The sequence below is a fragment of the Scardinius erythrophthalmus genome (genome assembly GCF_964197995.2).
Source record: "Scardinius erythrophthalmus genome assembly, chromosome: 9".
In the NCBI taxonomy this organism is placed as follows: Eukaryota; Metazoa; Chordata; class Actinopteri; order Cypriniformes; family Leuciscidae; genus Scardinius; species Scardinius erythrophthalmus.
The window spans coordinates 30,132,399-30,155,383 of record NC_138229.1 but is presented as its reverse complement, the minus strand read 5'-3'; the positions used below and the strand labels follow the sequence as shown (position 1 = coordinate 30,155,383).

General features: G+C 38.6%; 1 protein-coding gene across 2 annotated transcripts; it reads right to left on the bottom strand.

Moving 5' to 3' along the window:
* Positions 1 to 635: 635 nt before the first annotated feature.
* Positions 636 to 20,050, bottom strand: LOC308696333 (Y+L amino acid transporter 2). 2 transcript variants are annotated; one of them, XM_081374919.1, is made up of 10 exons: positions 19,849 to 20,050; positions 18,309 to 18,817; positions 14,689 to 14,814; positions 13,720 to 13,864; positions 6,456 to 6,579; positions 6,243 to 6,346; positions 6,061 to 6,157; positions 5,509 to 5,658; positions 5,217 to 5,400; positions 636 to 1,204 (listed from the first exon to the last, which is right to left on the bottom strand). In XM_081374919.1, the coding sequence occupies exons 2-10, from the start codon at positions 18,814 to 18,816 to the stop codon at positions 1,110 to 1,112; spliced, it is 1,533 nt and encodes a 510-aa protein (XP_081231045.1). In that variant the 5' UTR covers position 18,817; positions 19,849 to 20,050; the 3' UTR covers positions 636 to 1,109. The 2 variants fall into 2 exon arrangements, 1 of the variants encoding a protein (XP_081231045.1); XR_014030813.1 differs by having other exon boundaries at positions 1,065 to 1,204; positions 5,217 to 5,362.
* Between the last annotated feature and the right edge of the window lie 2,935 nt (positions 20,051 to 22,985).

Sequence of the window (22,985 nt, the reverse complement as noted above, 5' to 3'; positions counted from 1 at the left end):
TCTGAAACAGTAAGTATGTCGTGAAAGTGTATTGCCGCATGGAAATGTTAAGGTGACGTAAACCTGAACTTGACAGCATTGATCATGGTAGTTTGGCGTGACTGGCCTGGAACGCTACAAAGTCGTCAGTCGCGGTTTGAAGTCGTGATTTACGTGCTCAAAAACCTGCCTGGAACGCAGCATAAAATGACAAACCTGTTTGAAATTATCTTGAGGTGAAATTCTGAAGGCATAATTGAAGGCATAGAAGGGATAATTGAAAAGCGTTGATAATCTAAATGGATGAAAGTCGAACATACACTGACAGAGGTGTGAGACAGGTGGAAATTAGACAAATTCCTAAAAGGTTTGGATTGTCTCATGTTGTTCTGCATTGTGCGTCAGAGGCTAAACTCATCTCTCACAATCACCACCCTGACATCTGACACTGGAGCTCCCATACTGCCATAGTTTTCTCTATTTTTAGCTTTAACCATCTGGAAAAATCACCAAGTCATGGCGCGCCGGGCACAACGTTTTCAAAATCATCCCGACATTACAACCTTTAAGGTTTCAAATAAAACCAGTAAGGCAGAAAAGCAGATCAAAGCTGATCACGTTCTCATAAATTACGCAAACCCTTTGGGACACCCATCTAAGTGATACTTCCTTCTTTCAATTTCAAATGAACAAGGGACATCAAATACAGACAGTGAGTGTAGTTATCATACAGAAAAAAGCACACTGAAATCAAATGGACAAAATCAATTGAAAATTCTTCCGTTTTGTACTAAAAGAAATGTGCATTCAAAAGCAGTTCCAATGTCTCCCAGTATCAGGCACAATCCTCTTCAGTCAGCGAGCTCCACTGAGACCTTGACAGAATGGCAGACATTATTCATTTTGATTCACAGTTATTAGTGATCCTTGAAGAAACACTGAAATAGAATAAATCACACAGTATTGTGCTTTTCAGTTACACTGAGATCGCTGAGATAGCATTGGAATTTGATCTCTATGAGTACTAGAAGTTTTATAAATCCATGAGGTATTTGCTTTTGACAAATAGTTTTTTCTCCCTGTGATGCAGAGTGCAATCCATGCTCCAGGCGCATCCTCTTCAGATAAAGTTATTGAGTCTTCGGTTCTGCCAACTTCTCTGGCTCCATATCTAAGTCGGTTAAGCAGCAGTAGCACATGATCTGAGCATATTTGGTGAAAGAATCTGTCACAGAGGAAAGAGAGAGAAACACGTTGGTGGGGATAAAGAACTATAGAATCACACGAAGAAAGAAAATATACATACACATAATAACAGTAAACATGATATGTCAGTCACACAGCCTTCTTTCTTTCAGACCACAACATTCCGTGATGGTATGATCTCATAAAACATTTCTGAGTCTGTATTTGAGGTCCGTCTTCAGACCAAAAGAAAAAATCATTTCATTTAAATAATAGATTCACACAAAAATGTATGTCAGTTAAGCAGAACTATGAACTTGCATGAATAATAGTCACATGTTTGTTGTGGTGAAGTGGTGGCTGCTATGGTTGTAAATCTTTTACCACATGACTATATGAAAAAAAAAAAAATAATAGTACAACACTGTAAAAGAGCTGACATGTGTTCTTTTACTGATTCTTTATATTCCAGTTACCTAAACTAAACTAAATTAAACTAAACAATTTTTTTCAAGATATTAGCAGAAAAGTATTTGTGTCTTTCTCTGATCTGTGCCTTAAAGGGATAGTTCACTTTGAAAATAAATTTTGGTATGTTTTAGCTTACCTCAAGGGCATCCAAGATGTAGGTGTCTTTGTTTCCGCAGTAGTTTCAATTTTGATATTTTTAGGTCAAACCGTTCTTGTCTGTCAGTCATATAATGCAGGTCTATGGTCACTGTATCAAAACACAAGCACAGAGTCCAAATTAAAACAATTCCCCATCGTCCAAATGAAACAATTCCCCATCGTAAGTACACATTGATGGCCTAAGACACGAAACGAGCGGTTTGTGTGAGAAAACGAACAGTATTTATATCGTTGTTATCTCTTGAAAACAGCACAAGTCCAAATGATCTGACGGCGCGGGCGGGTATAGATATATACATAGATGTCGCCTTGGCTACGGTTTCATTCCAATGAACTGCAGTAGCAAAGGCGACATCTATGTATATATCTATACCCGCCCGCGCCCTCAGATCATTTGGACTTGTGCTGTTTTCAAGAGATAACAACGATATAAATACTGTTCGTTTTCTCACACAAACCGCTCGTTTCGTGTCTTAGGCCGTCAATGTGTACTTACGATGGGGAATTGTTTAATTTGGACGATGGGGAATTGTTTTAATTTGGACTCTGTGCTTGTGTTTTGATACAGTGTCCATAGACCTGCATTATATGACTGACAGACAAGAACGGTTTGACCTAAAAATATCAAAATTGAAACTACTGCGGAAACAAAGACACCTACATCTTGGATGCCCTTGAGGTAAGCTAAAACATATCAAAAATTAATTTCAAAGTGAACTATCCCTTTAATAACAGTAAAAATTAATTCACACCACTGTGCTGCACTTACTGTAGGCTCGTTGTCATGTTAAAGGTATAGCGGAGGATTTTTTTACTTCCGGGTGGATACCCTATATACTATTGGTCCTCCTAATTGTCAATCATTCTGGTGAATCAATCAAACTTTTCAAAAAGTGGAGAGGACGGGACTTATCTAAAATTCGGAAAGATCCTCCGCTATACCTTTAAAGTCAAACTATTAAGGTCATTTTAAAACAATCAAGGAACTTCGTTTTCTGACACATATTCAAAATTTCTCTTTAAGGAATAATTGTTTTTTGGCACCAACATGTGCCGAATGTCTGCACTTCCTAAGACTTACCCACTTAGTTTTCCTGCTTTAAAACAGTGCTTATTGATAGCATTTTGAAATTTGTGATGACAATGAATACAACTACATATATTCTTGACCCTATCCCAATATTTATTCTTAAGGGGTGTCTGTAATCAAGTAGTCCCCTCATTTTGAATTGTGAACACCTCCCTTACTACTATTATTGTTCCAAAAGCCTGTGAGGTTGCAGAAATTGCACCAGTCCTTAAAAAGCCTGGAAGTGATAAGTCTGACCTATCAAATTACAAGCCTATCTCAAATCTTCCCTTTCTCGCTAAGGTTTTGAAACGTGTCGTTGTGGCACAACTCCATTCACACTTGTCATTCAACAAGCTTTTTGAACCTTTTCACTCGGGGTTTAGAAAGGGGGACAGTACAGAGACCGCCTTGTTTGGAGTTATGAATGACCTGCTTGTCTCAGCTGGCTCTGCAAGCCTCTATTTTGGTGTTGTTAGACTGAGTTAAGCATGTGACACATTGTGTGCCACTCCATTCTGCTCAATAAGCTTGAGAGTTGGTTTGGTATCTCTGGTACTGTGCTTAAATGGTTGAAATCCAACCTTACTGATCGTTCCCAGTTTGTTGTCTTGGGAAGCAACAAATCTTACATTGGGGGATCCTCAGGGATCTGTCTTGGGTCCTATACTTTTAGTATTTATATGCTTCCTCTGGGGCTAATCATTAGGAAATACGACTTAGGGTATCACTTCTATTATGCTGATGATACCCAAAAATCGAATTGTTCCAAGACAGAGGTTCTTCTTATTGGCATACCAGCAGCTATTCATAAAGGTAGCATTTTTAAATTGATTATGGATGATAGTGTCGTATTGCCATCTACTAAAGCTTGTAACCTTGGTGTGATTTTTGACGCTCATTTGAAATTAGACTCACATATTAAAGGTGCATTAAGCAACTTTTCATGTTAAAAATACCCGTTTTTCTAACCCATACATGCTTAAACAATTGCCTGATGGGCTGAATGAGCCCTTCTATGATCTCTGCGATTGCCTCTATAATCCTGTACAGTAAAAAAAATAAGAGGGATTCGGGACGGAATCGACTGGGCGTGACGTCATGTGCGTTCACGCTCACCTGGCTATGTCTGGCAGGTTTGTGTATTCGCCGCCATTATCCGCATCAGCGAAGACAACTCAAGCGACTTTGGCAAAAGTAGAAGATGGATTCAAAGAGACCGGCTTCTAGTTCATCCCAAACCCCAACGCAAACTCCACGTAACCGCGTGCACAATTCTGGTTGCAGTTTCGCGTGTCGCCAGAAGGGGGCATAGTTCTGCAAAAACTCAGAGACTTGCGCAATGCACCTTTAAGAGCATCACAAAATCTGCATTTCATCATCTCAGAAACATTACAAGAATTAGGCTTTTCCTCACATTGCCTGACGCTGAAAGGCTTATTCACGAATTTGGTCCTTCCAGGATTGATTATTGTAATGCACTATTTGTTGGTCTACCAAATAAATCTACCAAACGGCTGCAGTACATCCAGAATTCAGCAGCACGTGTTTTCACTTATACTCAATTACGTCAGCACATCACAGGCATTATTTATAATCTGCATTGGCTTCCTGTTCAGTCGCGTATTGATTTTAAAACTCTCACTCTAACATACAAATCTGTACATGGAACGGCTACTTCTTATATTTGTGATTTAGTTACCCAAACACGCCTTCTCGTTCACTTGGCTCATCTGATTCTTTCACTCTTCAGCAGATCTTTGTAGATTACAGTCTATGGGGGAGAAAGCTGTTTCTGTCGCTACGCCCAGGCTGTGGAATCCACTTCCTCTTACTGCGAGAAATTCTCCCTTCAAGAAGTTGCTAAAAACCCATCTTTTTGCTTGCATAGATTAACATGTTTAGTATTTTATTGTTTTGATTAGTTGTAATGATTAGTAGCTTTTGTTGTTTCTTTGTTGTTTCAATTTATTGTTTCTTTGTACTGTATCATTTCTGTAATTCTGCATTTTATTTGCTACAGTTTGTATTGCTTTGGGTACTAGAAAAGCGCATTACATCAGTCTGACATTAGGAATTTTGTAGCTTAGTTTTAATAAATGTTTTGGTAACACTTTCTTTTACAGTCCTTGTTACATGTGTTACATGTACCCACTGTAGTAATAACAGTAAGTTATGCATAATTACATGCAACTATACCCTAAACCAAACCCTAATCCTAACCCTAACTCTTTAGAAAGTACATGTAGTTAAATACTATTCCACAGTAACTGTGTAAATACACTGTAACAACGACACCTTATTACTTTTTTATCCCCTCATGTGAATCAATGTGTAATATGATTATCCTCACCATTGAGTTTACTGATCCATTTTGGCCTTTTCTCTTTGGGCAAGTAGATACACAGGTAATAAACAGGCACTCCAGACAGTGCGATGGAAACTCCTATGAGGGAGTTAATGGTGTCGCTGTACAGAGGCACGATCACGAGGAACACACTGCACAGGCAGTAGACGAAGGGAAAGAACAATGAGAGCTAATGAAGAAAACAAAACAAGTCAACAAACACACATAATAAGACATGGGGTTTTATTCAAACGAATAAGCAGATGTGAATGCTGGAGCGCTGTATGGATCTAGTTACCTTGACAGGTCTGTGTCTGTCGGGCTGAGTGAAGCGCAGGTAAATGAGTCCGGCCACGGACAGACCCACATACAGCCAGTAACTGAAGCTGAAGTAGTTGATGAGTTGAAACACGTCCTCCACACACAGGAAGATCAGACCCATAATGCCCTACAAACACCCACAAATACAATGCTTATCATTGCCTATTCAGCAAGACGACTGTCACATTGGTCAAAAAATGCACCTTTAAACATTCAACAGCAGAAGAATGATTGTTTAATTATAAAGGCAAAGTTTTCTAAGTCACTAAGTTTAATTCCCTAGACCCTCTTACACTTGAACCCCTCCTTTCAAAGCACCCATCACATAGACCACGATCAAAGCACTTTCCAATAGATAAAGACCTGCCATCTCCCAACCCCCCCAAAAATACATCCAATGACATAAGTACAATGGGTCGTGAACACCATTTCATGTGGACTTTACCAACTGATTATAATGTAGCATCATATTATCATGGATAATCTGGTCCAGTCTACTGATACTTGGAGAAAAAGGCAAGAGACTTACATTAAAGATGAGTGCAGGTACGGGAGTGTAGCGCTCAGCCTGGATCAGACTTAAGCTGATGGGAAGGTGGCCTTCTCTCGCCCCTACAAAAAACAATCTAACACAAAGATACGCAACATCTACTATAAGCATAAATTATTACTTGAAAGTCATTGTTGTTTTAACTGGAACCAAAGTTTTACCTGGAGGCGGCAATGATGGAGGCATTGAGTCCTCCATAGCAAGACATGGCCACAGCAATGGGAACGATCCAGCTAACGGGACCTAGCACCTGATTCCCAAATGTCTATAGATGGGGACACAAACTAGATGGTTTAATCAAATGATGGTGTAATTAATACAATAAACTCATAAAGACTAAAGATCACATATTTGTTACTCTGAAAGATCCTTACTACAGCCACTGCATCACTACCCATGAAAGAAGGCATGTCCAGAACTACGTAGTAGGCCACGTTGGTCAGCAGGTAGATGATTGTCACTATTGGCATGGAGATGGCTATAGCGATGGGAAGGTTCCTATGAACGATCAAGGAGAAAGATTAAACACTTAAAGCCCCGATATACTTCAAACGAAATCGAAGAACGAACTGATGTGACGTCATTTCGAACAAAATCAGGCCGAAACGGAGTTCGAAACAAATTGCCAAAGGGAATTTTCCCGAAAACTTCGCTCCGGCTGCTAAACACCTTCGAACACCCATTGGTCCATGGCGATAACGTAATAGGTAGGTGTGCGAAGAAGCTCCGCCTTCTTTCATGTGAAAATATTTTCTGGTTCATTTGGCCTGTTCAGTCTGTCGAGGTCAGATGTCACCCGCGAGTGAAAACATAAACACACCTGGAGGAGCTGTTTTATAGCTTTATAGAAGTTGTACTTCTGATGAAACGAGACACTGACACTGTTTTTCATGTTCAATATGTTAAAGCTGCTTGATTTTAAGCCATCTATTGTATAAATAAACATGACGTGTCTTTACTGGAGTGCTGTAGAGCTCGTGCAAATATTGCCACGTTGCAATGATCATATGCGTTTCTAATGCTTTATTAAAATGCTTGCTGTTTTCTCAATTTTGTTGTGTATTTATTTTGTTATTGAGAGGAAGGCACACAGCACATAACCGTTGCTCTCAGCAGTGTGGGCGGCGTCAGATGGTCACGTATTTCGAATTTCGTTTTACCCCTACACAAAGAACGAAAAAGAACTTTAGAATGAATAACATTATCAGGGACAGGATGTATTCATTTTTTATGTTGCTTTGGGTATCTTTTAAATGAACACGTTAAAGCCCCACTAGGTAGGAATTCCGTTTTGGTCAAACAACGACCCCTAGAGTCGCTGTGGACTACTTGTATTTAACGTTACTGTCGTAAATACCACTCACGCAGAGCAGTCTCTTCACTCACGGCCTGATCCCCTCAACCCTGTATGCTGGTCCCTGTTCAGTCGGATGGAAGCTGTAACGAGTGGAAATAAGGTGTGTCCCCTTTAAGAGCTGCGGGCGCCCTGTTTAACTGTCGGCAGTCTGTATTGTAGGCTATGTGCGCCTCGAAAACCCCTAAGCGGGTTGTTTCTGTTTGATGCTCATTCTTGTCCTATTTTTGTCTATCAAGTAGGCTAATGCTGTGGACGGTAGAACGTGTGACAGTTCACGAGTTCGATTGGGGAATAAACACAACGCGTTACACAACAAACGTGTCCAGTTGCCAGATCTTGTATGAAACCCATCCTACTCGGGCAAACAACACATCATACAAGTTTCAACCCATTTGTGAGCTCAACCTGGCAACCTACAACCCAGTTGTGCCGTCGATATCTGCGCAGGTAAGTTAGTAGACGCGGGAAGTTGAATAGCGTTACTGGTAGAAATGGGAAACGACTCAGTGGTAAGTAAATATTTAACACAATTAACGCTTTCACAATCGTTGTTTAGTAAATCGTTCTTTCGCAATAGTTGTTTGTAATATTCAGTTCCTATGAAAAATTGTGAAATACTGTTCCAATAGGTGAAGTCACACAACAATATGCTGATTGATTACATAATATGTGGATGTAATATTCAGTTCCAGTGAAAATCTGTTCCAGTTAATGGAGTAGGGCAGGCTATACACAGGTGATGTGTAATATTCAGTACCAGTAAACTCCACCCGCTGGAACAGTTTCTTACAATAACTAAATATTACACAACATCACCTGTTCAGTTTTGCAAACTGTACTCACAGATTTGTGGCCTATACCTTATTTTAGAAATCTGTATATTGATTTGTTGTGTATTGTTAAGATGAATACTGTCTTAACTGAATTTTTCTATGATTTGGCGATGGGGTGTGTAATGTATAGATGACATGAAACCGCATGTGGTTGAACTGAAATCCCCCCAGGTCTCCCGTATTTTGGTACCCAAATGGAGACGGGTATGGTTACTACCCGAACCCCGAAGTTTAAAAGTACAATTAATAACGATACAGACCCCATCAGGCTATGGCAGACGCGTCATTCAACATATTGTAAGTCGATGTACCATCACAAGAGTCTTGGAAATATATTATGAAGGTTGAAAAGTTTCCTGGTGCTGCTTTAATGTAAATGTAGAATGATAAACACACCCAATGTGTTTGTCTTACAATGAGTCCACTGGTCATGAAGTTATTCACCAACAGGACCAGATGGAATCTACTGACACTTGCATTAACTGAGCTAATTTTGGAACCTCAGAGTAGGCTACTAAACAATAATAATCAGATTTAATCAGCCAACATACAGAATAAATTAGCCTAAGTGGTTGAGATGCGCATTTTTGAGAATTAAAGTTTGATGACAAACTGGTTTGACAAAGCTTTGTCTGAAAGGTTGAAATATCATAAACATGTTCAAGCGCATTGTTAACATGTTTTAGCAAGTTAATAGCATGATTTAACACATTACTGGCACATTTTAACATGTTGCTAGCAGGATTTAGTATGGTGCTAATATGTTTTAACATGTTTCTAGCATGTTTCTAACATGTTTTAAAGTCCCCTTGTAGTCAATAATTCAAGCCCTTAAAACTCATCTCTGATCATCAAAATGACATATTTAAATGTATTTGCTAGAAAAAAAAAACCTTCATGCCTTAAAATAGCTCCTTAAAATGTAACTCTACACCCTTGCCTCATTTAGTATGTGCAAATTAGCCCCACCTCCACTCACTCGCACCAGCTCAGAGATCCACTCGGTGACGTGATTGGTAACAAAGTAGTTTTAAGGAGAAAATGCTCAGCAATGGTGTTGACTTATGAACTTGCACATGGTTTGTCTTAAAGCATATTAAAAACACCACATAGACATATAAAAAACATTAAAAACGTGATTTTCACCACAGGGGGACTTTAACATGTTGGCCTAAGATAGTTAAGCTTTGCGACTGTTTGGCAGCTTAAAATACAGGGTGGGCCATTTGTATGGATACACCGTAATAACATGGGAATGGTTGGTGATATTAAAGTCCTGTTTGTGGCACATTAGTATATGTGAGGGGGCAAACTCCTCAAGATGGGTGGTGACCATGGTGGCCATTTAGAAGTCGGCCATCTTGGATACAACTTTTATTTTTTCAATACGAAGAGGGCCATATGACACGTAACTTTATTCGTTCATGAGTTATTTACAAGTTTCTGACCACTTATAAAATGTGTTCAATGTGCTGCCCATTGTGTTGGATTGTCAAAGCAACCCTGTTCTCCCACTCTTGGGAGAAATTGCCACCATGGTCACCACCCATCTTGAGGAGTTTGCCCCCTCTCATATACTAATGTGCCACAAACAGGACTTTAATATCACCAACCATTCCCACGTTATTACGGTGTATCCATATAAATGGCCCACCCTGTACTGTGTCCCAATTCAGAGGCTGCATCCTTCGAAGGCCTTGAAGGTCGGACCAACCTGTAACGTGGCTACTGCAGACAAGAGGCATTAGATCCAAGTGCAGTAAACATTTATTAAAACAGGACTCAAACTCAAATAACTCTAGACAAGGAACAAGACAAATCCAGACACATAAACAGGAAGCTACAACAAACGCACATGATACAACTATGTATTGGCAACGCTAGACAAGGAACAAGAGAAACACTGGGGTATATTATACACAAAGAAAAACAAGGTTAACAAGATAACAAGGGGGAGTGGCTAATTGTCATGGGAACACACAAGGGAACTAACAAGACACACCTGGGGAGACTAATAAATAGGGCTGTCACTTTTATGAAAAAATCCTGTTCGATTTTTGAGACATAAGTGTTCATTGAATCGATTGTAAAATCGAAAATTGAAAAATAAAACGCCATATATGGGCAAATCCACGGACAACTAACAGGCATTAGGACGAACGCCGCGCCTGACGCACACAAGTCAGCAATATTTCTGATGATTTATTGGCGTGAAGTTTCGCGCACAATGACTAGTGCAACATTCTCGAAAAGCAATAAGCATAGTGGACTGCCGTAGCACCTAGCATATGAAAAACATTACCTCATTCTTCAACATGGCTGTGTTTACGATTAGAAATGCCAAACAAATTTCGCCTATGTAGGCGATAGACCGTTGCCCGAATCTGTATCTGAATGCATGAGACTGTCTGAATACCGGGAAAATTCACAGTTTTGTAGTAAAAAGAGACACATTATGCAGAAGGATCATTGCTGTTGTGCGTGTTTGTCAGAGCCTGCAGTTGCAAATGACGCGCGTTCGCTGCGGGCATAACATGATGAGCTGGACGCGCTCCGAGAAAAGACCGTTAAAATCAATTCTCTATTTTCGTTTTCGAAACTTGCGTCGGTTGGTCCGATCGATTGTGCAATCGATTTTCGAACGTAAAGTGACAGCCCTAATAATAAACATGAAAAACTACAAATCATGGCATCAGACAAGAAATAAAAGTCCTCACAAAAGACAGGGGAACACAGGCTGGGATCATGACACAAGCATTGTTAAATGGGACGGTCTTGCCTACGAAGGATTGTTCTAGCAACTGTGACAGCTGAGTGGCAGCAACGTTTAAAAAGTTATATATAACTGTCTGAAAACAAAACAGGGTTCAAGACCTGTCTAAACATGTTCACCTTGTTCTACTTCTGCACATAGTAAAGAGTATAAACTATATAAAATCACATTTTAGTAAGACATACAAGTCAACATTTGTACAGCTTTATATACATTTATTTTTTTACATTTGTATCATTAGATATTTGAGTATGAATTTGAGTTGAAACCCAGTACTTGCATTTCAAATTTTAATGTCTCTCAAAAAACTGGCGTGCAATGAATTCTGGGGTAGGCTATCTGTTGTATCCTTCATTGCCTAGGAAACGAAAGACGCATTTCGAGGCTACGTTTGAAGGAGCCTTTGAATTGGGACAGAATTCGTTGTGTCGCTGTGACACAATCTGCCTTCGAATGAGCCCTCGAAGGATGCAGCTTCTGAATTAGGACGCAGCTTATAATAGGTTATTGTAGGAAAGTTTTGAACCCTTCCATGAAAGTCTATGCTAATTTCAGAATGTTCGGAAGACAAATACAGGAATTCCGTGAGTCGGATCAGTTAGAAAAGATATAGCAACCCGAGTCAGAAGAGTCTGAAGGTCTGACCTGAGTTTGGTGGTTCTAGTTTTAAATCTCTAGGGGGAGATACTGTTTAAATGTTGTCTCAAAAATATCGGGACGGGTGAATGGAGGACTCAAAAGCAGAGGGTTCATGAAACAGAGATTATTTGAACACTTCAGGGAACAAACAACCTCCAAAGTGTAGTAACACGTGGACAAAAGGAAGCTCCAGAGACGTCCGTACAGACGCCTGTGGACACACAGGCTGTGGAAACCAGCGCCCAACGAGACAGGGAGCGAGACGAGACAGAGAACAGCAAGCACACGACCATCTGTATCACTCCTCATCTTAGCGTCCTGGGTACAGCAGCAAACAGAGGTAAAACACACAGCACAGATCCAAAAGCAGATGAGACGATGCGCACTAAAATCTACTGACAACAAGGGGCAGACAGAGCAGAGAACATAAGGGAAAAGGGAACAAGCCACAGGTGAGGGCAATGAGCTGCAGAAAATGACAGGGCAACAGGGAAAGCCGATGATGCACCCTGAACCGTGACAAGGAGGAAGAAGAAGAAAGAGGAAAGAAGGAGGAATAAGAAGAAATAGCAAGCAGATTTTGGTTTTGTCAAGCCAACATAATTAAAGGGGTTTCCAAGTCTATGGAATCCCCTGTATAGAACTGTATAGAACAGCTAACATTTGATTTGGTCTCAAATAAAAAACTAAATATAACAATTACAAAATATTTATTTAAACATTATATATATAAGATGCAAAATTATAACTAGATTCATGACAGGTGCACTCGCACATATTTTTTCTTACCTTCATTTGATGTTCATGAATCCGAATTATTCTAAATGAGGAAGCACATGCCCACTGCTGCAATTTGCATAAAACACACCCAAACCAAGTCCATATAAGAACTCATGCACTCTTGCCTGAGAGCATGTGTGGCACGATCTTTAGAGTAAAGTGTGCCATTCTCAAAACCAGCTAAAACACAATAAATAACTTACACACTCACTGGCCACTTTATTAGGTACACCGTGCTCAATTGATAGTTAACGCAAATATCTAATCAGCCAATCACATTGCAGCAACTCAATGCGTTTAGGCATGTCGACATGATCAAGATGATCTGCTGAAGTTCAAACTGAGCATCAGAATGGGAAAGAAGGGTGATTTCAGTGACTTTGAACGTGGCAGGGTTGTTGGGCTGGTCTGAGTATTTCAGAAACTGCTGATCTACTGGGGTTTTCACACACAACCATCTCTAGGGTTTACAGAGAATGGGCAGAAAAATAGAAAATATCCAGTGAGTGGCAGTTCTGTGGGAGAAAATGCCTTGTTGATGCCAGAGGTCAGAGGAGAATGACCAGATTGGTTTGAGCTGATAGAAAGACAACAGGGTGTCCCAATTGATGCTTTTTAAATGAGAACTATTCAGTAATTCAAATAACCACTCGTTACAATCGAGGTCTGCAGAAGAGCATCTCTGAACATGTCGAACCTTGAATCAGATGGCCTTCAAATCATCTCAAACTGGTTTCTTGAACATGACAGAGAGTCACTAAACTGGCCTCCGCAGTCACCAGATCTCTGGGATGTGGAGGAACGGGAGATTCTCATCATGGATGTGCAGTCGAAAAATCTGCAGCAACTGAATGATGCTATCATATCAATATGGATCAAAATCTCTGAGGAATGTTTCCAGCATCTTACTGAATCTATGCAGTTGTGGAAGGCAAAAGGGGCTCCAACCTGTTACTACACTGTAAAAAGTGATCAGTTGACAATGTAAAAAAGTGGTAGATATATAAACTAAGTAGATAAACTTCATGCATAATTGAAAAAAAAAAAAAGTTATGTGGTATTGTCAAGTTCACTTCATTTTTCAAGTTAAGTCAACTGATCACTTTTTACAGTGTAGCAAAGTGTAGGCTACCTAATAAAGTGGCCGTTGAGTGTATATAGGCCTAGATGTACAGTTAATGGATAAGAGCCTATTTTACTGTAACATCCAGGTAATGCATTGAATACGGAAAACATGAAAAGGGAAATGCTGAAACCTCTCAGGGTTCTTGATCTCCTCCGTAACAAAGTTGAGCGTGTCCCAGCCAGAGTAGGAGAACAGAGCCGAATAAAGAGCGAGAGCGATGCTGCCCGCCTCCGTGGAGGAACCCTCAAAGGGATGATCAAAGTTCTTTGTCTCTCCTGTGGCGCACATGAAGTATGAGGAACAGAAAAAGAAAATTATTAAGACAGTACATGAAACACCATGAGCCTTTTAAAACAACAAAACCTGTGTAGGTGCAACCTGAGCTATAAGGCAGTCTTTTAGGCAGCGGTTTTGGCGGTAAACAGCTTTTGTGAGGAAATAGCTTATAATAATGATAATGCTTTCTATTACATGAAGGTAAAGACAATCTAAATATTTTAATAAATAAATGTATTCTTTCTATGGCTTCCAGATTTCAACTCAAAATATCACTGCTATGTAGTCCCAAAAAGACTATTTTTAATAAACAGATTAAAATTGTTAATGTGCACTATGGTGACCAGTAATCTGCAGCTACTGTACATTTACTAGCGATATAACAACAAATATAGAATATTATTTACAAGATGAATGCGCTAATCCTCAAGAAACGGTGTGTAACGTAAACTGTAACTGACTGTCATAAAGCTCTGAATGCTGGCCAATGAAGTCACTGCCATTATATGATAGGCTGAGGTGCCTCACGTGATCCAAGTTAGCCGTTATGCCTTTTCCAATCGTAAGAGCCACAGACACTCTTATTATCTCCCAATAATAAGACAATCTCTGATTAAGAGCTACATCCTTGTTCACGTTATCCCAGACAGCATCATAGTGTCGGCCCAGATCCGGACTAGTAGGCTACATGTGGATTCCACACAGACCAGAGGTGGGCCGGATCTGGGCCGACACTATTTTGCTCTCTGGGATCTCAATTTCTCTTATTTACGGCGACAAATCCACTTAAAAACATCAGTATCCCCTCAAAACGTATTTTTACCGTTAATTATCTTGATGATGCCCATTGTGATGACGAGAAGCAGAGACATGATCTTGGTGTAGGTGAAAATATCTTGAACCAAAGTGCCCCACTTTACATAAGCACAGTTTATGAAGATCAAAATACCTGAGGAAAGAGGAACAACACATTAAATACATTTTGAAATCAGTTGATTGAGGATCAGAACACTTAATATGAATGTTTTAATCAGAAGATGACTCACAAGATATTACGTTAGAGGCCTGTTCTTTGTTTTAGTCTATATTTCTCAGAAACCACAGCAGACACTTTTTTATGAATACAGTACAGGTTGGTGTCCCAATTTTTGATGCTTTTTAAATGAGAACTATTTAATCAGTAGGTTAGATAAACTATTCTAAACTACATAAGATTAAGCACGAAAGTAAGTCGTCCAAAACAAATCAAAATGTTGATTTTGGCCTGTCCCACCTCAGGGTCTTGACATTATTTCATAATTTTGAAAACCATATTATTGATTATTCAATCTTCATTTTATTGTGAAATCTATCTATCTATCTATCTATCTATCTATCTATCTATCTATCTATCTATCAAAAATGTTGTTTCGCTTTGTCCCACATTTTACGTGTAACCCTGTTACACAGTAGCATGATTTTATTATGGTTTTATTAATATTTAGAATTAGCTTTTAGGTTTTTTTTAGTTCATTTTTAGTAATTTTGCTATGTTCTTTTGTCATTGTATTAGAATTTGTATTTAATATTTCTATTTAGGTTTAATTTATTTTATGTCAGTTTTATTTATTTATTTATTTATTTATTTATTTCCAGTTAATAATTTTAGCGCTTCAACTAAACTGAACTTAATTGAATTGAACTATTGAATTATTGCCAAAGTTCATTTGAAGTCTTCAACTAATAAATAAATAAATAAATAAATAAATAAGTTATGACAACATATATTTTTACATTGCTTTAACTAATAATAAATACTTTTTTATAATTTAAACGAGATTCAACTCATTTTCTTATTTCAGTTTAATGTAATTTAAGTTGAAATGACTTTAAACATCCAAGTTGATTGTGCTTAATTTAAGGTAGCAACTTTTTGTATATAAAGTCATTTAAAGTCAGCTCCTTTATTGTATTCTGCATGTTCAGTAATAATCAAACATTTGACACACAAAAAAAAAAGTTTGTAGATTTTTTTTTTTCTTTTTCTTTCTGTACTCTGTTCTTGGAAAGTGCCAGGTCAGATCTCAGCTAGCTCGTGAATTGTGTGTGTTGTTACAGTCTGTCCTCATGCACTGAGTGGATCATGTCCCTGCTTTCTGAGAACATATTTAGCTCTGACTGGAAACTGTGTGAAGGCAACAGCTGCTAAGAAGGAAAGAGAAAGAAAAACATCTCTTGTGTGTCATGTATTAGAGCAGCGAACATTGTGCAAAAACCGAGAAGAGTGCCATTCATCCCTGCTTTGGGTTTCACTTTGCTCAAACTCTGTTTAGCTTAGAATACAAGAACCAAAAGAAACATGTATAGATTTGTAGTTTTGAACAGTTATGTTATCTGTGTAACACAATTACAAATAGAAACTCTAAATACCCTCAGGTTTAGATAACATGAGCCATCAACAAAAAGTACAATCATGGCTTTGGACTTGTATTATAGCTTACCATGGCATTTTTTGAAGTACATTGGAGTATCATGTAAATAGATAATGGTGTGTGAAGATGGTAATCATTTAGTATCATTGTATTACTGTACTTCTTTAGGATGTGTTGTTGATCTTTCACCCGAATACTAGAGTCTGCAACAGTCAAGCCAGCTCAGTCACAAAATAGACTGCTAAAATAGTTTGGTCTGGTTCACAGGCTCCACAAGTGCCAACATTCAGCTGTCTGGACTAGGATCTGCTAGAATATGTACAAAATATGTGCTACGGTTAATCATAGTGATGGTTATACGCAACACCTTATGTGTTGTTGCCGATCATCTTTGTATGCTTCCTGCTAAATAATTTGTTTCTCATAGTACAGGCCAAACATTCTCTTTTTCAATTCATCATGCATGTATCTATTACATGTGTTAAACTTACTTCTCAATGGTGTTCATAATCATTTACCTCAATAGCTTGACTCACTTCTGAAACAACTTTCCTTTCCGGCTGACGTCTAGGCTATGGGTTAATAAAGGCTTGTTGGTTCATTCTGGCATGGAACGAATGGGATGTTTTTCACATCACATTAGGGAAGTACAGTGGCTTACGTATGCTGTTTTATGTTGACTAACAAGGATACTAACAAGGACTAAGTAGGATATGCTGCATGTGTCTCGGGGAAATTTAGCGAAGTGAAGAAAGAAAGGGTTTCGTGAGTTGTGAAGTGAAAGACAGCAGGAGGGAAAGATAATCTCAAACACTGCTAAAATCTCCTTCCTTAAAGGTGCAGTAAGTGATTTCTGAGAATCATTGTTGAACACTGTTGATATTTGAAATCAACCCAAACAAATACACCCCCTCCCTTTATTGCTCCGCCCCCACAATGACCGTCTTTCTTCAAATCTCCCTCTTGTTCACTCTTTCTCCTCCCCCATCATAAGTGGACACGCCCCCTGCTGCTGATTGGCTACAAGTGTGCTGTGGTACTCAGTCCGATCCACTTTCAACAGCGTTGAAAATTCTCAGAAATCGCTTAATGCACCTTTAATGCCTGAACAAAAATGTAGCAGGTTATTTTGATTTCATCAAGTGCAACATATTCCTGGATCAATATGTTTGTTGATCCTGGAACAACATTGCAATCAACCAATCAGATTTGAGGGACAAGTTTACAGTTTATGTCAAGTTTAGACTTACAACCAGGAATGAGTGCTTCTACATCAGTGTTATTCACCTACCACTTCCATCTGATTTTAGGGATAAGTTATGGGTAGGGTTAGGTTTAGGGGTAGGGATTGGGTTAGGACTACATTTTCGGACAGGCATGTTGTTCCCGGATCAACAAAATAAGTTGATCCAGGAACACGTCATACTTGGCAAAATCACAGTGACCCAAAAACATATAGCATGTTATTGTGATTTCTTGTTTCAACTAAAGGGAAAAAAGTTCTGTCATCATTTACTCATCATGTCGATCCAAACCTGTATGACTTGACTTCTGTGGAACATAATATTTTGAAGAAAGCTAGGAACCAAAACAACATCGGAGCCCATTGACTTCCACTGTATGGACAAAACAACACAGAGACATTTCTCAAATATCTTCTTTTGTGTTTCACAGAAGATATAAATCATCCAATTTTGGAACGACGTGAGGATGAGTAAATTGACATTTAAAAGACAAATTAATGTTTAATGTGTTTCAAAAATACACCATAAAGGGATTTTATGTCAATTCTAATCAGGAACTGAATTGGGTAATACGTTCGGATGGAAAGGGCATGGGATCTCTCTCAACAAGAGGCTAACTGGAATCAACCGAAAAGAAATGGCGTTTCAGAGGTGACGCAAGCCATTACGCTGCAAATACAGATTACAAAAACAATATATTTCTTTGGAACACCTCGAATGACAAGATAAGGAATGTTTAAGTAAGCAAACAAGACTTGCCACACTGAGCAATGGCAACGAGGACTCACAGAGACAAGCCGCTGCTATGAGTCTCACAGCGTCGTACGGAGGCTGACAGGTGGGGTAGAACGCTTCCACCAGGTAGTTGGCAAACGTCAGCGAGATGATAGCCTGACTGGCTGGCTCCACCAGCAAGATGGACGTCCACAGGCGGATGAAAGCAAGGAAACCCCCAAAGGCCTCCAGGATGTACGCGTAACTAGCGCCAGACTTCGTAATAGTGGTTCCAAGTTCTGCGTAACACAGCGCGCCAAACACGGAAAATATGCCACCGAGAGTCCAGATGACCAGCGAAAGACCGTAGGAAGCGCTGTACATCAACACGCCCTTGGGCGACACGAAAATGCCCGAGCCAATCATGTTGCCCACAATTAAGCAGATGCCATTGGTGAGAGAGATCTCCCTCCTCATGATCATCTTGTCCTCCTGTAGGTCTGGACCATTGCTGGCTCCAGCTGGTTTCTTCAGGTCCAGGTCTCCCCGAGACCCCGGACACAGCTCCATCAGTTTCTTCATGCTGGAGGAAACAAAGGTCAACAGGGTATTACACTAGTAAAACACAATGGTTTTATTTGGATTTAACATCCCAGTCTTGTTTTTGACTAATGATTAGCAATTGGACTAGGAAATGAGCAAACTGCACTTTATCTACATATCTGTATATCTATATAAAGTGTATTTTTTTTACATCTTATTTGTGATTGGCATAACGTATTAAATAATATAACATGCAAAATATTCAGGTGACACTTCACAGAAAGGTCCTATTAGTTGACGTTACCATTAGCAATGAGCAAAGCATTTGTCATGGTATTTATTTATCTTTGTTTATGCTAGTTACTAGAAGTACTGGTAACACTTTACAATAAGGTTAACTACCTTAGTTAACATGAACTAAGAATGAACAATACTTCTACAGCGTTTATTAATCTTAGTTGATCGTAATTTCAACATTTACTAATACATTATTAAAATCAAAGGTTGTATTTGTTAACATTAGTTAATGAACTACTGTAACAAATGTATTGCTCATTGTTAGTTCATGCTAGTCAATACATTAACTAATGAACCTTATTGTAAAGTGTTACCAAAATACTATTAAAATATGTTCATTTTTAGTTCATATGAGCTCAAGTACATTAAATACAAGGCACTTTTAGAAATTTTGAACTAGCCATTAGAAATTAGCCAACTAAGATTAGTAAATGTTTTCGAAGTATTTTTCACTAAGTAACCTCGTTAACAAAGATAAAAAATTAATGTATTCCGCTGTATTTAATATTGTCTTGAGCATTCAGCATCAGAAATTAATGTGTAAGACAGTTCAATCAAAAACAGCTTAATTAAGTTAATTCCATTTTGTAAATAAGTTGTTAAAATGAGCCAATACTACTACTACTATTTCTAAAGAAATGACGTCAGACTTAAATATTTCACTGGCAATCCCTAGTAACCCTTGGTTAACAAAACAGCCACTTTGGGGCCAATAGTGCAGGGTCCTATGTAACATTTTAAATGTAGTGCCAAAAACAAACTGGTGTACTTTACCTTTAATCATGTTAGAAGGAATGCTGTGTGGGAAAAAATAAAATAAAATCATACAATTGGATTGTGGAGAGGAAGAGCGTACAGATGAGTTATGCAAGTTTCCAGAGAGGTGATGATCCTGGTCAGTCAGAATGAAGAAAACTAGACTATCAGGGTCAACAGGATGAGTGCTGTCGCAATCCCAGACCGCAGAGACTGATGTGTTTTTCCACCGGAGGCCAGATGGGTTCTTGAGTTCCCTGGCTATTTTAGGAGGTTTGTACACAGAGAGAGAGAGTGAGAGAGTGAGAGAGAGAGAGAGAGAGAGAGAGAGAGAGAGAGAGAGAGAGAGAGAGAGAGAGAGAGAGAGAGAGAATGCCTATTGATAGTTCAAGTGGGTTTTGCTGAGCTACTTTTACAAAAGAAAGTCTTTGTTATCGGATCTGTTTCAGCTCTGCCTCTAGAATTCAGTGTAAAGAAGACAGACTGCTTCCCCTTTACTAGAGGTGTTTGCTAAGGCAAGCAGCACCATTACTATTGCACATTATGAACACTCTGATTGCAAGAATTAATCTTGCGCAACTCGTTCTTCAGTTCACGTGACGACACCTCGACTTGTGGATCTTCTTGAGGAGATACTTATTTAACAAATCCCCAATGAGCATTTTTCCCTGACCGATGATAAAACTGGTGAAAAAGCCCATAGATTTATAATACAGGAGACATATTTAGTGACCAGGGCCATGAGATTTATCACCTCATGATTAGGAGTTCTCAGGAGAGGACTTCTTCAAACCAGTTCACAAAGCTACTAAGAAATGTTTTACTTAGAGAAATAGGGACATTGTAAGGTAAGAGGTGGTGGCAGAGCTCCAGTTGACCACAAATTCAGTGAACACACTTTTTTTTTTTTCCCAAAAACGGATTGGTTGGCTAAGAACCATTGTTTGTCACCAGATTCACACACAACGAGAAGCGCAGGCCTATACATAGACACCACTGTTTGGGATTTTGTTAATTTTATTCAGTAAGGGTGCATTAAATCGATCAAAAAGACTGCAAATATAGAAATTGATAGACACTTCAAATCGAAATCATGGTTTCCATAAAAAATATTAAGTAGCACAACTGTTTCTAAACATTGATAAGAAATATTTCTTGAGCATTAAATCAGCATTTTAGAATGATTTCTGAAGGATCATGTGACACTGACACCTGGAGTAATGATGCTGAAAATTCAGATTTGAATTTACATTTTAAAAATATATTAAAATAGAAAACAGTTATTTTAAATTGTAATATTTCACAAAATTACAGTTTGCACTGTATTTTTTAATCACATGAATGCAACCTTGGTGAGCATAAGATACTTTTCAAAAACAATATATATATAACTGACACTTAACTTTTAAACAGTGATATATAAATATATACACGACAAATTTTAGTTAGTAAAGCAATCCATTACATTACACATTTCAGGTGATATAATCATACCACTTTTTGATTACTTTTGACCTGACTCGTTTCTTACATAGAATTGAATAGGATAATACTGTACCATATTGATATAACATACAAAGAAAAAGAAATTATATTCTATTCTTTGTTATCTACAACATGAAGTGCATTAAATTATGTCAGGGTTTCCCAAACCGGGGTTTGTGAGTTTAATGAAAAGCAAATTAAATCATATTTATATTTAAAAATATAAAATTAAAGTTATAAAAATAATAAAAAAAATGTTTGAAAGAAAAAAGCTTCCAAAAAGACAGCAATACAGGGTTAAACGATTCACTGAGCGATAATTCGAATAATATTGTGTTTGTCAGGAGTTTTTCCCGATATGCAGCAGCTAAAATACTAAACATGTTTCATGTTAAAACATGAAAAATGAAGAATTAGGGAGTGTAATTAGGGATCATGTAATCTAAAATACTGTAACTGTAATCTGATTATGAGCATTTTAAAATGTAATATTACATAATCTAATTACAAGTGTGTGTGTGTGTGTGTGTGTGTGTGTGTGTGTGTGTGTGTGTGTGTGTGTGTGTGTATATATATATATATATATATTAGTACACAAGCAGTTCTCTTACCTGCATTTGCATTATTTAATCTTTATCGAGTGTTTTCTAGGTTGTTATGGTGGTTGCCTCACAGGTTCACAATTTATATTTCTAATATGTGAATATGACCCCAGATACAGTGAGGAAAATAAGAATTTGAACACCCTGCTATTTTGCAAGTTCTCCCACTTAGAAATCATGGAGGGGTCTGAAATTGTCATCGTAGGTGCATGCAGCTGCAAATAAGTATTTGAACACCTGTCTATCAGCTAGAATTCTGACCCTCAAAGACCTGTTAGTCTGCCTTTAAAATGTCCACCTCCACTCCATTTATTATCCTAAATTAGATGCATCTGTTTGAGGTTGTTAGCTGCATAAAGACACCTGTCCACCCCATACAACCAGTAAGAATCCAACTACTAACATGGCCAAGACCAAAGAGCTGTCCAAAGACACTAGAGACAAAATTGTACACCTCCACAAGGCTGGAAAGGGCTACGGGGAAATTGCCAAGCAGCTTGGTGAAAAAAGGTCCACTGTTGGAGCAATCATTAGAAAATGGAAGAAGCTAAACATGACTGTCAATCTCCCTCGGACTGGGGCTCCATGCAAGATCTCACCTCGTGGGGTCTCAATGATCCTAAGAAAGGTGAGAAATCAGCCCAGAACCACACGGGAGGAGCTGGTCAATGATCTGAAAAGAGCTGGGACCACCGTTTCCAAGGTTACTGTTGGTAATACACTAAGACGTCATGGTTTGAAATCATGCATGGCATGGAAGGTTCCCCTGCTTAAACCAGCACATGTCAAGGCCCGTCTTAAGTTTGTCAATGACCATTTGGATGATCCAGAGGAGTCATGGGAGAAAGTCATGTGGTCAGATGAGACCAAAATAGAACTTTTTGGTCATAATTCCACTAAACGTGTTTGGAGGAAGAAGAATGATGAGTACCATCCCAAAAACACCATCCCTACTGTGAAGCATGGGGGTGGTAGCATCATGCTTTGGGGGTGTTTTTCTGCACATGGGACAGGGCGACTGCACTGTATTAAAGGTGAACTAAGTACATTTTTTTTACCTTAACTGAA